Source organism: Silurus aristotelis, assembly GCF_946808225.1.
Source record: "Silurus aristotelis genome assembly, chromosome: 3".
Lineage (NCBI taxonomy): Eukaryota > Metazoa > Chordata > Actinopteri > Siluriformes > Siluridae > Silurus > Silurus aristotelis.
This window is the reverse complement of record NC_139576.1, coordinates 26,809,516-26,821,549: the sequence shown is the minus strand read 5'-3', so window position 1 is coordinate 26,821,549 and position 12,034 is coordinate 26,809,516. Positions and strand designations below refer to the sequence as shown.

The following is a 12,034-nucleotide window of genomic DNA, read 5'->3' as shown; positions in this document are numbered from 1 at the left end:
TATATATATATATATATATATATATATATATATATATATATATATATTTATATATATATATACATATATATATATATATATATATATATATATATATATATATATATATATATATATATATATGTATATATATATACATATATATATATATATATATATATATATATATATATATATATATATATATATATATATATATATATATATATATCAGTCTGTGTGATGAATCTATATAATATACGAATTTCACTTTTTGTATTGAATTACTAAAATAAACTTTTTAATGACATTCAAATTTATTGAGATGTAGCGATGGATGGATGGATGGATGGATGGATGGATAGATAGATAGATAGATAGATAGATAGATAGATAGATAGATAGATAGATAGATAGATAGATAGATACGTGTTTGCAAAATGTAATTTGCAAATCTCAAACTTATTAAATTTACATAAAAAAAAAAAACATTAAATGTTTAAAATGTGAATATATACCATTTTAAGAAAAAGAAATTGAATTTCTTGTGACCCTGCAACAGGTCACTAGAAAGTTAGGACACTACGCCTTTTGTCCGCATACTGTACATCTCTGAACTGAGGAGACTAGTTGCTGGGGTTTTTTGGGGGAGGAATGTTGTCTCATATGTGCCTGATACAGGATTTTATCTGCTCAACAGTTTTGGGTGTCCTTTGTTGTATTTTTTCATTTCATGATGCACCAAATGTTTTCAAATGGTGAACGGTTTAGACAGCAGGCAGGCCAGTTTAGCACCCTTGTCTCTCCTGCAAAGAGATTTCTACAGATTCTTTCAAACTTTAATCATATTATGTACTGTAAATGATTACATATTCAACTGTTTTGCAATTTTATGTTAAGGGATATATAAGACCTACTCATTTTGATTTAGTTAACATAATTAGTGGAAACATTTTTCTCCAACTGTTTCGTTTATTAACACTTGTGTTGCAGCTATCCAACTGAAAATTACCTTTTTTTTTCTTGATACATGGTACATTCCTTAGTTTTACATTCCCCAGTTCTTTAAGTTTTTTATTGTGAATAAAATGTGTTTGAGATTTGCAAATCATTGCAATCTATTTTTATTTACATTTTACACAGTGTCCAGACTTTTTTTGAACTTGCACTTCACTTTGAGTATGTGAATTGACCAATGTCTTTCTCTCACCTTCCACTGTGAGCCTTGCTGAGGATGTGTTTTCTCCGACCTGCACACTGTACATGCCTGTGTCCTCCAGTGCGACCTCCTGAATCACAAGTTTGCGATAGCAGCCTTCACTGCAGATCTCAAAGCGCTCTGAGGGCAAGATCACATTACGGCCTTTATACCAACGAATGCTGCAGCGTGGGTTGGATACAGTACAATCCAGTAAGACTCGAGTGTGTTCCAGAGCCGTTTTGTCTTCCAGCGGCTTTACAATATTCACAGGGATTCCTGCGAGAAAAAAAGGCATGGTAAGATATGAAAACGTTTATATATCTGCTACAAGGAGAATAAAATACTTACTCTCCACCTCTAGGTAAGCTATAGACTCCACATTCTTGGCAACAAACTTGATTTCTCCTGATTCCTCTTCCTTAACGTTGCACATAAGAAGGAAGTGCTTGGTTCCTGTTTAAGGATTACATATTACAGGCATTTAATGTTCTAAGGTAAAAAGAAAAAAGTATTTTTAAGAACAGTTTAATTAGTATTGGAATATCTTATGTAAATCTGATTAATTATTTTTTAAAAAAGCAGGATTTATTTTGGATGAATCAATGCAGTTTTTACCCTCCTGACGGATCTTGACGGTGCTAGAAGGTTTAATTTTCTCTCCATTCTTAAACCACTCTCCAGGTATGTCATCAAGAGACACCTCACACATAAACACAGCATTCTGGTCCTCTTGAATATCCAGGTCTTCTAGAGTGTGTAAAACTTCCAGCTCTCTCTCTGTTCCAATAAGAAATTAATCAACTGTTGCATTTGATTGCCTGAACATACAAATTTTAATCTTTTTTTTTTTTTTTTTTTTTTTTTTTTACTTAGAAAAAGATGCCAAAAATGCATGTAAGAACCAGCCAGTGTCCTCCAGGAAGATAAACCAGGCTCAAGTCACCAAGATAATATTGTAAATGAAATCATGTACACATTTTAAGAGTAAATGTGAGCACAAAAATGAACAAATGACGAGCAAACTGAGGATGAGGAAAGTAAGCTTCATGATTTTTTGAATTGTATGTAGTAATGGGTAGCTCCATTAAACTTAACCGACTACATATCAACTGTGCACAAGAGAGCTGTACCATTTGCATTCAACCACCACTGATGTGTTGATGATTGCTTAAATACAAATACTGCTCGATCAATAACCTACTTTGGAATTACCACAATTAGTAAATCCTGAATTTGTGGAGCAGCATAAGGAACAAAACGTGCAGGCATGTGAGTATCATGTTCATTAAATCCCATCTCTTGGCCTAAGGGCAGTAAGTGCAAATGTGAGAGGGCTAGAAGTGTAAAGAAAGATGAGACTGGTGATAGTATAAAATACTCCCACTTGCTCTCAAATTGAAGCCGGAACAGCACCTACACTATTTCTTCCTGAAGGTGGCACTGTTGTACTCATATACAGAAAACAAGATTACAGTATATAGCAGGTTTCTTCAAAGTTTTTCAGGGCAAAGAACCCTTTAGGCTATAGAGATATGGGGCAGGGATATAAAATGTGTCTAACATAGCTACTGATATTAATAGAAGTACCAATCATATTTCGCTAGTTAAATTATATAAAGACAATGTTGTTGTACATGCATTTATACATTTACATGAACATGAGATTTAAGTTTAATAGAACTATAATGTAATTATTATAATATTAAAAATATATTTTATCTTTCATGTTTTTACCCATTTTATTTTATTTTTTTAACAAAAATGATTTGTGGTTCAACATTAATAAGCGGACCCCCTGCAGTACCGCCGCGGACCCCCTAGAGGTCGCGAACCCCCAGGTGAAGACTTATGGCAGAGTATTGACACACCAGATAGCTGCAGTTTCTTAGTTTTATGACTTGTAAAATGTTTTTTCCATACCGTAAACTTCCACAGAGCATGAAGTGGTTGCATCTCCAGCATCACACACATATAAACCCGAATCCCCAAGCTCACATCGCATGATCTGCAGGAAGCACTTCCTCCCCATTGAGTAGATACGATGACTTTTCCCTGGCTTAAGCTCTTCTCCATTCTAGGTTAGACAAGACCACCACTGAACCTCAGGCAAAATACATATATCGATCCAATCTATGACTGATCTTATCTTGGAAATTAAGTGTAATATACAGTATATAAACAAATGTGACTATGTTACATAAGCGCATTGTAGATTTCATAATTTATTAATACATCTCAAATACTTAAATGACTACTTCTGCTACTACCACAACTAATAATAATAATAATAATAATAATAATAATAATAATAATAATAATGATAATAATAATAATAATAATAATAATGGTGATGATAATATAAAATAATAAAGCCAGATATTTAATTATAATAAATAGTGATGAAAGTTTTATGTTTTTATGTTTATGTTTATGTTTAGGTAATTCTGCAGTCTCCATGCCTTTTTCCATTTGACATTAACATTGTATTTGGACAGCTCACACTCCAGTGTGGCTCCTGCACCCTCTGGGAAAGTGCTATCCTCCAGCTTTTTCAGAATAGACACTGGTGTTTCTGTACAAATTGAAAGGAAAATGGTTTTTAGTGGAATATCTTTCACCGACAACCATGCCATACCATTTCCAAGTGTATGGTGAGTGAAATGTCTGCTTAAAAATGTTTTAATAAAAGTTAGATGCCTTAATCATACCATGTTACTGTATATCTTTGCACACTCACCTTTTCTAGCAGGTATGAAGTTTCAATGAAGTTAAAAAAGTAGTCTAAGCTTACTATTTATATACTGATGTACCTGTGCAGGCATGCTTGCGGCAAACAGATCGCGTTAGGCTGACCTCCATTGCTCTTTTCAAGTGCTTAAGAGCCAAATATTGCTAATCCGGTGTCTAGTATAATGATGGACTGAATATAACCAGACTTAACTTGGCAATGGTCAGGTATGCACAGAGATCCCTTTGTTGCAGCGGCATTTTCAATCTATTGTCATCCACACTGACAGCTCACAGACTCCAACAGATAAGCCCTATTGAGTGACTTGGCATAAAAGAGATTACCTTACATACTACCAATGTATGCTTGATGAAGGCTTGAAAAGTTTCGGTAGCTGCACTCTGGACATGTGATCAGAGTCTTTTTATATGTGTAAGTAGACACGAAGGAAGAGCCGCAGTGAAAGCCGTTAATCCATTCCATTGTAATGCCATCACTGTCTGAAATCTAACCATCTTGCATCATGTTGACTTGCATCATGCCTCAGCGCCTTACCCCCTACTGCAGTTGACCTACTCACAACTGAATTCCAACCCTTATAAGTTAATTGCTGTGAGATGTCTTGTTACAATTAGTGGGCAAATACTATTTCTTGTCACCTGTTTACTTTGCAGCTCTTTTGGTATTTGGTTCTTGAAATGTTCTTGAAGGTCTAATGACTAAGACTAGCTGAATGAGCTGAATGAAGAATTTAAGCAATGATTGAGCCTATGTATTTCTGTTGCACTGACTAAATTTAGTTGGGAAAATGTACTTCTACAGCAGTTACCCATAACAGTCATAACAGTAAAACAGATTTTGTTTTAATACTGCTGAATGCTGATTGATTCAATATATTTAAAATTTTTATTCCTGCTGCAGCTTTGAAAATAATTTCATATTAATCATATAAACGTACATTAATACAATAGATCATGTAAACCTTTTCGAAAGTTATAACCCAGTACTGTTTTATGCCCCCACCCCATGTATTGTAATCAGTGTGTTTACCTTTAACTGTAAGTCTGGAAGATGATTTTGCATTTTCAGTGGAGAACGTGTAAGTTCCCGTGTCCTCAAGTGACAGGTTGGCTATGGTCAGGCAATGCACATTGCCGTGGGTAGTCATGCGCCAATGGTTGTTGCTTTTGAGTCGGTTTCCATCTTTCAGCCACATGCCTTCCACATTGCTATGTGTCAGCTCCACCTCAAAGGATGCTGTCTCGCGCTCAAACGTATGAATCTCGCTCAGCTCTTTCCGTATTTTAACTTTCCGTGCTGCATGCACATGAAAGCAGCAGGAATAAGAAATCACAAATACATTAACATTGTTAAAGGCTATTCTTCTTAAGTGATAGAATTAAAAATAGGTTATTAGGAATAAACAGTATTTAGAACAGAATGACATTTGAGTCCACAGGCTTGGACTTGTTGTCCAACATTGTATTAACTCCCAAATTCCAGAGTATGCCAATGGGTTTTAAAGTATTCCGAAAGAGGCAGGCATTCCCCATGGAAAAAAAAAAAAGTGGTTTATTTTTAAGAGTTGGTGACACCACCCTAGATTTTGAAGGCCAGGGTGTATATTTAGCTGCTATGAAAAGAGATCCAAATTCATACGAGGTGCCAATGACAGGGAAAGCACTGACATTTTGCTACCACATATTCACTTATACAGGACCTTAAGTAGAAAAAAATATTTAGCACTCAATCTGGTGTTTGTATCAATTCGCTGAAAATTAGATATGAGGTTTGGGCTGAATGTTAAAATTGCAAAGGCAGAATATTTGAAAAAGTAATCTTGAATTTTAGCACAACATGATTTGAGGATATTTTAGGGAACTAATGCTTTGGCTGGAATTGCTCCCTCACTCACTAGTTACTTTTATAAACTGTTTTCTATACGGATTTCAATAGGGAAAGAGTAAGAAAGACACAGAACAGAAATCAAACAACACTTGCATGATACTCTGACTTGTCACATAAAAACTGATCAATTGTGAAATTAAAAACCATAAAAATATTAAGAACACAACACTGACAACATTGATGCCTTAGTTTTTATGGGGTTGTGAAAGCCAATCCCGGAAACTGAAAGAAATGCTACGTGTTATGGTACTAAAATATTAAGTTTGTGTCCTTTGGTGGTACACCGACTCTATGGTACACTATGTGCAACAATATAATTTACTATCCAGTGAATATGATTGGTCTACTTAGATGTAGGCAATAATACATACTGGCAGCACCAAATAAATAGGACACAATATTGTAACTAGAGAATAATTTCTCTGCAGTTTATGAATATAACTACACTATGTTAATATGACAATTTCTTAGCCAATTTAAATGAATTAACAGACAAACCACAAGAAGACCTTTCTCTAGCCCCTGATCCGGTTTTCATTTGAACTGCTTAATTGAATTCTTATGGCCATCTGATCTTATGTCAATACAGAAGTGTGCTTCTTGGGAATCATCTGTCGCTCAGCTGTTCCTGACCGTCATGCCGTGGAACAAGCGTCACTGATTCACCACTCGTATTACTCTTGCTCAGTTAATTGATTTGGTATAAAGAAAACAACAACAGAAATGAGGGCTCAGCGTCAATGCGGTATCACCAGCAACCACAGTAAACAAAAAATAACAACACATAGTGAGAAACAGACAGCAGCATGTGCAGACTCACGTTCCACGCTGAGCCCGGCTTGTGTGCGGTCATGAAGAGTTTCACAGCTGTAAGTCCCACGATCAGAAAGGGCGAGTTTGTGGATTGTGAGCATACGCTTTCGGCCACTTTGTTTCAGGGTAAACTTAGGTCCAGGGTGTATGACCACACTTTGTCTCATCCACTGCACTTCTCCACATTCTAGGTTCAGCTCCACCTCAAGAGTTGCCTCCCCAAACTCCTCTGCAACCACCGATTCCATTTTCTTTGTGAACAGCACCTGTTTCTCTGTACACAGTCAATCTCTTATTGATCATCATTGTTCAAAGATGATGAAAGCATACTTTAACATAAAAGTAGGCTGTATTACAACATTTTTTTTTGCATATGCCTGCTATAGTGCTCCTTTTGTGTTCCTAGTGCTATGCACAGGAGAATGGCCACTTGCTTCTGTCAGTTATTAGTGGAATTCTAACTGGAGAAGCTGCTAAGTGCAAACCATTATAGGCACCTTTTCAACAACCATGTCTGAAGGGTCATTATTTATTGCAAATATGTTGCCTTGGCAGTAAACAGTTGTCTGAACTCTTAAAGAATGCATTAATGTCCATGTTTCACACGTTTCATAAGTGTAATGGAAAAGTTTGACCTGCTTTTTCATCAAAGACAATTCAAGAACATTTTTGAAGGTAACTTTTTTTTTTTGTCTACTGCGATATTATTTAAATTAGTAGTTGAAACATGTTGGCCATTAGAAAAATGTAAGTGATTAATTGTTAAACCATGTAATCAATTTCTAATGATATCTCACCTTGAACCCGTAGCAGAGCTTTGGATATCACTCCTTCAGCTTCTGCTGTTAGCTTGCAGCTGTCTGACACTTGGCAGTTTTTGATGTACAACATGTGGCACAGTCCATTACTTGTGATTTTGAACCGGTCATTTGATGTAATAGGCCAGTTGTTCATACACCAGACTATCCTTACATCTTCTGGGGACACTACACACTTGAATGTTGCATTTTCTCCTTCCATTACAGTTATGTTGTGCAACTCAGCAATAAACTCCAGAACACGAGGGGCTTAAGAAGAAATATAAATGAGTAAAAATAAATGTTATCGATTGTGAAGGAAATTTGTGGCAATTTGCTCAAGACAATACAAACAAAAGCATTTAAAGCTGTAAAAAAAAAATTATAAAATTATATATATGTATAGTTAAGGCATTGGACTTTGGATCAGAAGGTCACATGTTCAAATCCCACCACCACCAAGCTGCCACTGCTGGGCCCTTGAGCAAGGCCCCTAAACCTTCCCTTTTCAGTTGTAAGTCGCTCTGGATATATATACACAGTGGAACCTCGATACTCGCGACCTTGACACTCACGACCTCGATAGATCGTGACTTTTCATTTGGAACCTTAAAAAAGTTTGTATGTAATAAATTACATAAAAAATGCTTGAAAAACTATTTTATTATTGTATTATTCATTTAAAGTAGTAAATATAACATTGACGACAAGTAATTCGCAATTTTAGTTAAGTTTAGAGTACAGTGCATGTAAAATTTTCCTTCACCATCAGGAACCATCAAAAAGAGAGAGTCAAAATCTTGTGATTTTTTTATATTCGCAAGGGGTCATAGACATAACCCCCGTGCGTATCGAGTTTGCACTGTATATGCACTGTATAAATACATACAGAAATATTGTTTTATGCCTAAATGCATGTAAAGAAGTGGCAACTAGGTTTGGCTGGGCTCTGAACTCACATCCTTTAGAAAAGTCCAAAGTTTAATCCCTTATCCAGTAAGCTACACCTCCCCCTTCATAATAATAATAATAATAATATGTTTAATTTATATACATATTATATGTATATAATTTAATTTCCCAAGCTCAAGGACACTTTACAAGGTACAGTATTTCATGCAGGAAAGGAATGAGTTTTATAGTCTGATTGCCAGTTTTAATTACAACTAAACTTTTCTGTCAATTAATTATTGAATTGTCTTTATCAGTGTGGTTCTTCTGAACATGAAGAAAAGCTCTTTTAGTAAAATTGTACTTACTCTTTACTTCTACATTCGCACATGTTTTCTCATCCTTTGATTCGCATGTGTATTCCCCTGCATCACTGTCTGTTAAGTTATGTATTGTAAGGCTTCTTTCTTGCCCATCTGCACGGATTGTAAAATGTCGGTTTGGTGTGATTTCTCGGTTGTTTTTCAGCCACTGGACATCTCCTTTGGAGGTTTGGAGTTCACATCTCAAAACAACATTACTACCCTTAAACCCTACTGCATTTTGCAGTGGCTTGGAAAATTTTATCTTCATAGCTGGAAGAAAAATCGTTTAGTTCGAAGATTGCTGTGAGCACATGGTTTGTATGTTGTAAAGGATTTCTTACTACAGGACACATTAACAAGCAGGATTATTAGGTTAAATATTTATACACATTAGTTCCAGATGCAGAACAATGACTGTGTTGCCTGAACAGTCAACACAATCAAGTTGAGTGATAAAGTAACACAAAAGTCTTGATTTACCTTTGACTTGCACACTGAAACGAGCTTTATCTGTGCCCACGTCACACTCATATTCTCCGGCATCTGATTTTTTAAGATGCTTTATAGTCAGGTAGTGAGTATGCCCATCGCTTGTGGCATAAAAACGATGATCTCTGATTTGTTTGCCCCCCTTGCTCCATTGCACCGATCCATTATCCCTATTAACCACAGCACACAATGTCACGCTTTCCTCTTCATAGGCAGCGATGTTTATCTCTTCTTTTTTGACGAACTCGAATGGTGGCTCTATTAAACAGAATAATATTTAGAGATTAACATTGCTTTATGAAGTGTTCAGTTCAAGGATTTCATCGATTTATCATGCATTTACAGTATTTCCTTATAGTCTGTTGATCATATAAATGGAAGTCATGGTTAGCTTGCCTTGAACTGTCACCAAGATGTACATTTTGTCATCAATGGCATCACATACGTATTCTCCTGAGTCAGACACTTGAATGTTGGAGACCACAAGTTTTCTCATAGGGCCTTTCTTTTCAATACTGATTCGGGTATCTGCCTGCAATACCCTCCCATTACAGAGCCACTGAACAGCAGCGTTCTCATGAGACACCTCACATTCAAGGATCAGCTCGTTTCCAGCCACGAGTGAGTGGTGTTCTGGGGTCCTAGTGTTTCCCAGGATAGACACCGGTGCCTCTAAATAGAACACAAATCTAGGTGTTAGTGTATTGTGCTTTTATTATGTATTACCAGCAGTAGCGGGTGACAGTTTCTCATTTACCTTCTACTGTGACATTAAAGACAACCTTCTCATCCTTCACATTACACACGTATTCACCAGTATCCGCGATCTCCGCATTTAAAATGATCAGAGATCTAAAGGTGCCTTCTTCTTCAAATGTGAAGTGATCATTACCCACAATCCTTTTATTATTCTTGTACCAGCAGACTACACCATTCACTCTGGACAGTTCACATTTGAGCACAACGGCATCTGATACTACAAAATGTCTGTCTGATATCTCACTTTTTTGCACAAATCTGAGTGGTGGTTCTGCAAAGGAAAGTAAAACAATTATTGTGACATGGTCATCAATCAAGCTAATCTACGTCAATTTGACAGGAAACTTACCATTTACTTTTAAACTGAAATCCATTACATCATCTTTGGCATCACACAAGTATTGGCCTGTGTCTTCAAGCCTTAATGAATGAATTGTTAACTGCCGAGTACTGCCATCCTCAACTATAGTTATATTGATATTTTCCAAAATCTCTTCTCCATTCTTCTTCCAACTGACTTCTGCATTTGATCTTGACACCTCACAGTCAAGCACAATGGTTTCTCCAACAAACTTTTCAACTTCGTATGCCATCTTCCTAGGCCGAATAAATCGTACCGGGGGCTCTGCACAAATGGAAGTTATCATTTTAAGAATCAGCTATTTAAAAATTAAAATGACACAAACAAGTCTATAAAAGCAGCTACTTCATATGGCCAAAAGTCTGTTGACACCTCAACATTACACCATATGTGCTTTTCAAACATCCCCTTCCAGAATTAGCTCCTTATTTGCTGTTGTAGTCTTCTGATAATGCTTTACATTTTGCAATGTGGATGTTGGTATTTTCATATTCAGCTACAAGCTACATTCCAGTTTATCCTGAAAGTGTACAGTGGTATTGCAGTTCCAGTGAAAAAACTAAGGTCAGTAATGCAAAGTCAACCTATTTTGTGCTTTCAATTTTGAAGGACCACATATGTGTATTATGGTCAGGTGTCGACAAACATTTGGCCATATACAGTAGTTTTCTAATTCTTTCCATTTGACAGTTTTAAAGTGTACTCGAAACATCTCTGTACATCTCTGTACATCTCAGCACCTGCAATGTTTACGAAGAATGTCACAGAGTCATCAGCTGTGTCACAAACATATTCTGCAGAATCACTGACTGTTGTCTCTGGTATAATGAGTCTTCTGTAAACACCATCAACCTCAAGAATCAGGTTGTCGTTCTCTTCGACCTCAAGTCCATTTCGATACCAGCGCACAGAAGCATTGCCTCTGGAAATTTCACAACTCAGCACCATCCTCTCTGACATTTGCTGGCACAGTTCCATTTGGGATTGGCTTGGGGAAACTATGCGTATTGGGGGTTCTGTAGGAAAACACATTAGGTGGTCAGTGCCTAATGCAATCAGACAATTCAAAAGGTTATTTAGATGGAATAGATCTATACCAAGTTTAAACAAGGCTGAAATGTAACAGAATACAAGTGTTGTTACGTATGGACAACAAAATGGACAACAAAATGGCACCATTCTTCAACATGTACAGAATTTTGTGTAACAGAATTGATTAAGAAATCAGGAATTGCAAGCTGAGATTGTAGGTATTGTGATGGCTGTGAAGTTGGCTGATTTTATGTCTTTTGGACAATGTGGTTGCTGCAGCTTTAGGATTGACAAAATCGTTCATTTTTGCCTATTTATTTATTTTTTTACTTGAAGTTCTAGTTGAACTTGTAGAGTTTCATTTAACTGGCCAGGACAGAGACTGAGTTAATGTAAGAGATGGAAGTATACTGACAACATAACCTGCCTTACATCTATAATCCTCTTACTCCAAAGTTTCTACGATACTTTATATAAGCCTATAGGCCTGAGGTCCATGCAGGTGTTGTTTCTTCTGGTGGACAATGAGGATGCTTTAATAAGTTTAAGCTATTTTTACTTGGTTACCTCAGGAGAGCTTTCTGGTTTCTTTAGAACAGAAGGGCACAATGATATTGATGAGAATATAAAAAGACCTAATTTATTAGATTAGATATATTCAATCTCAAAAGACTACATATTTCATAGGCAGCTGCAAAATGGTGTAGCTGG

The 12,034-nt window shown here is 36.2% G+C and overlaps 1 protein-coding gene across 12 annotated transcripts in view; it reads right to left on the bottom strand.

The window, feature by feature from the left end:
* The window catches only part of obsl1b (obscurin like cytoskeletal adaptor 1b), a 36,466-nt gene that overhangs the window by 4,488 nt on the left and 19,944 nt on the right, over positions 1-12,034 (bottom strand). For all 12 annotated transcript variants that reach the window (XM_083537414.1, XM_083537419.1, XM_083537421.1 and 9 more), the window contains 14 exons: positions 11,032-11,307; positions 10,280-10,555; positions 9,929-10,201; positions 9,568-9,843; positions 9,163-9,429; positions 8,686-8,952; positions 7,427-7,696; positions 6,637-6,903; positions 4,959-5,225; positions 3,640-3,752; positions 3,101-3,254; positions 1,796-1,957; positions 1,529-1,633; positions 1,190-1,456 (listed from right to left, as the gene is read on the bottom strand). In XM_083537414.1, coding sequence (XP_083393540.1) covers positions 1,190-1,456; positions 1,529-1,633; positions 1,796-1,957; positions 3,101-3,254; positions 3,640-3,752; positions 4,959-5,225; positions 6,637-6,903; positions 7,427-7,696; positions 8,686-8,952; positions 9,163-9,429; positions 9,568-9,843; positions 9,929-10,201; positions 10,280-10,555; positions 11,032-11,307 — 3,240 coding nt within the window. The remainder of the gene's footprint in view (positions 1-1,189; positions 1,457-1,528; positions 1,634-1,795; positions 1,958-3,100; positions 3,255-3,639; positions 3,753-4,958; positions 5,226-6,636; positions 6,904-7,426; positions 7,697-8,685; positions 8,953-9,162; positions 9,430-9,567; positions 9,844-9,928; positions 10,202-10,279; positions 10,556-11,031; positions 11,308-12,034) is intronic.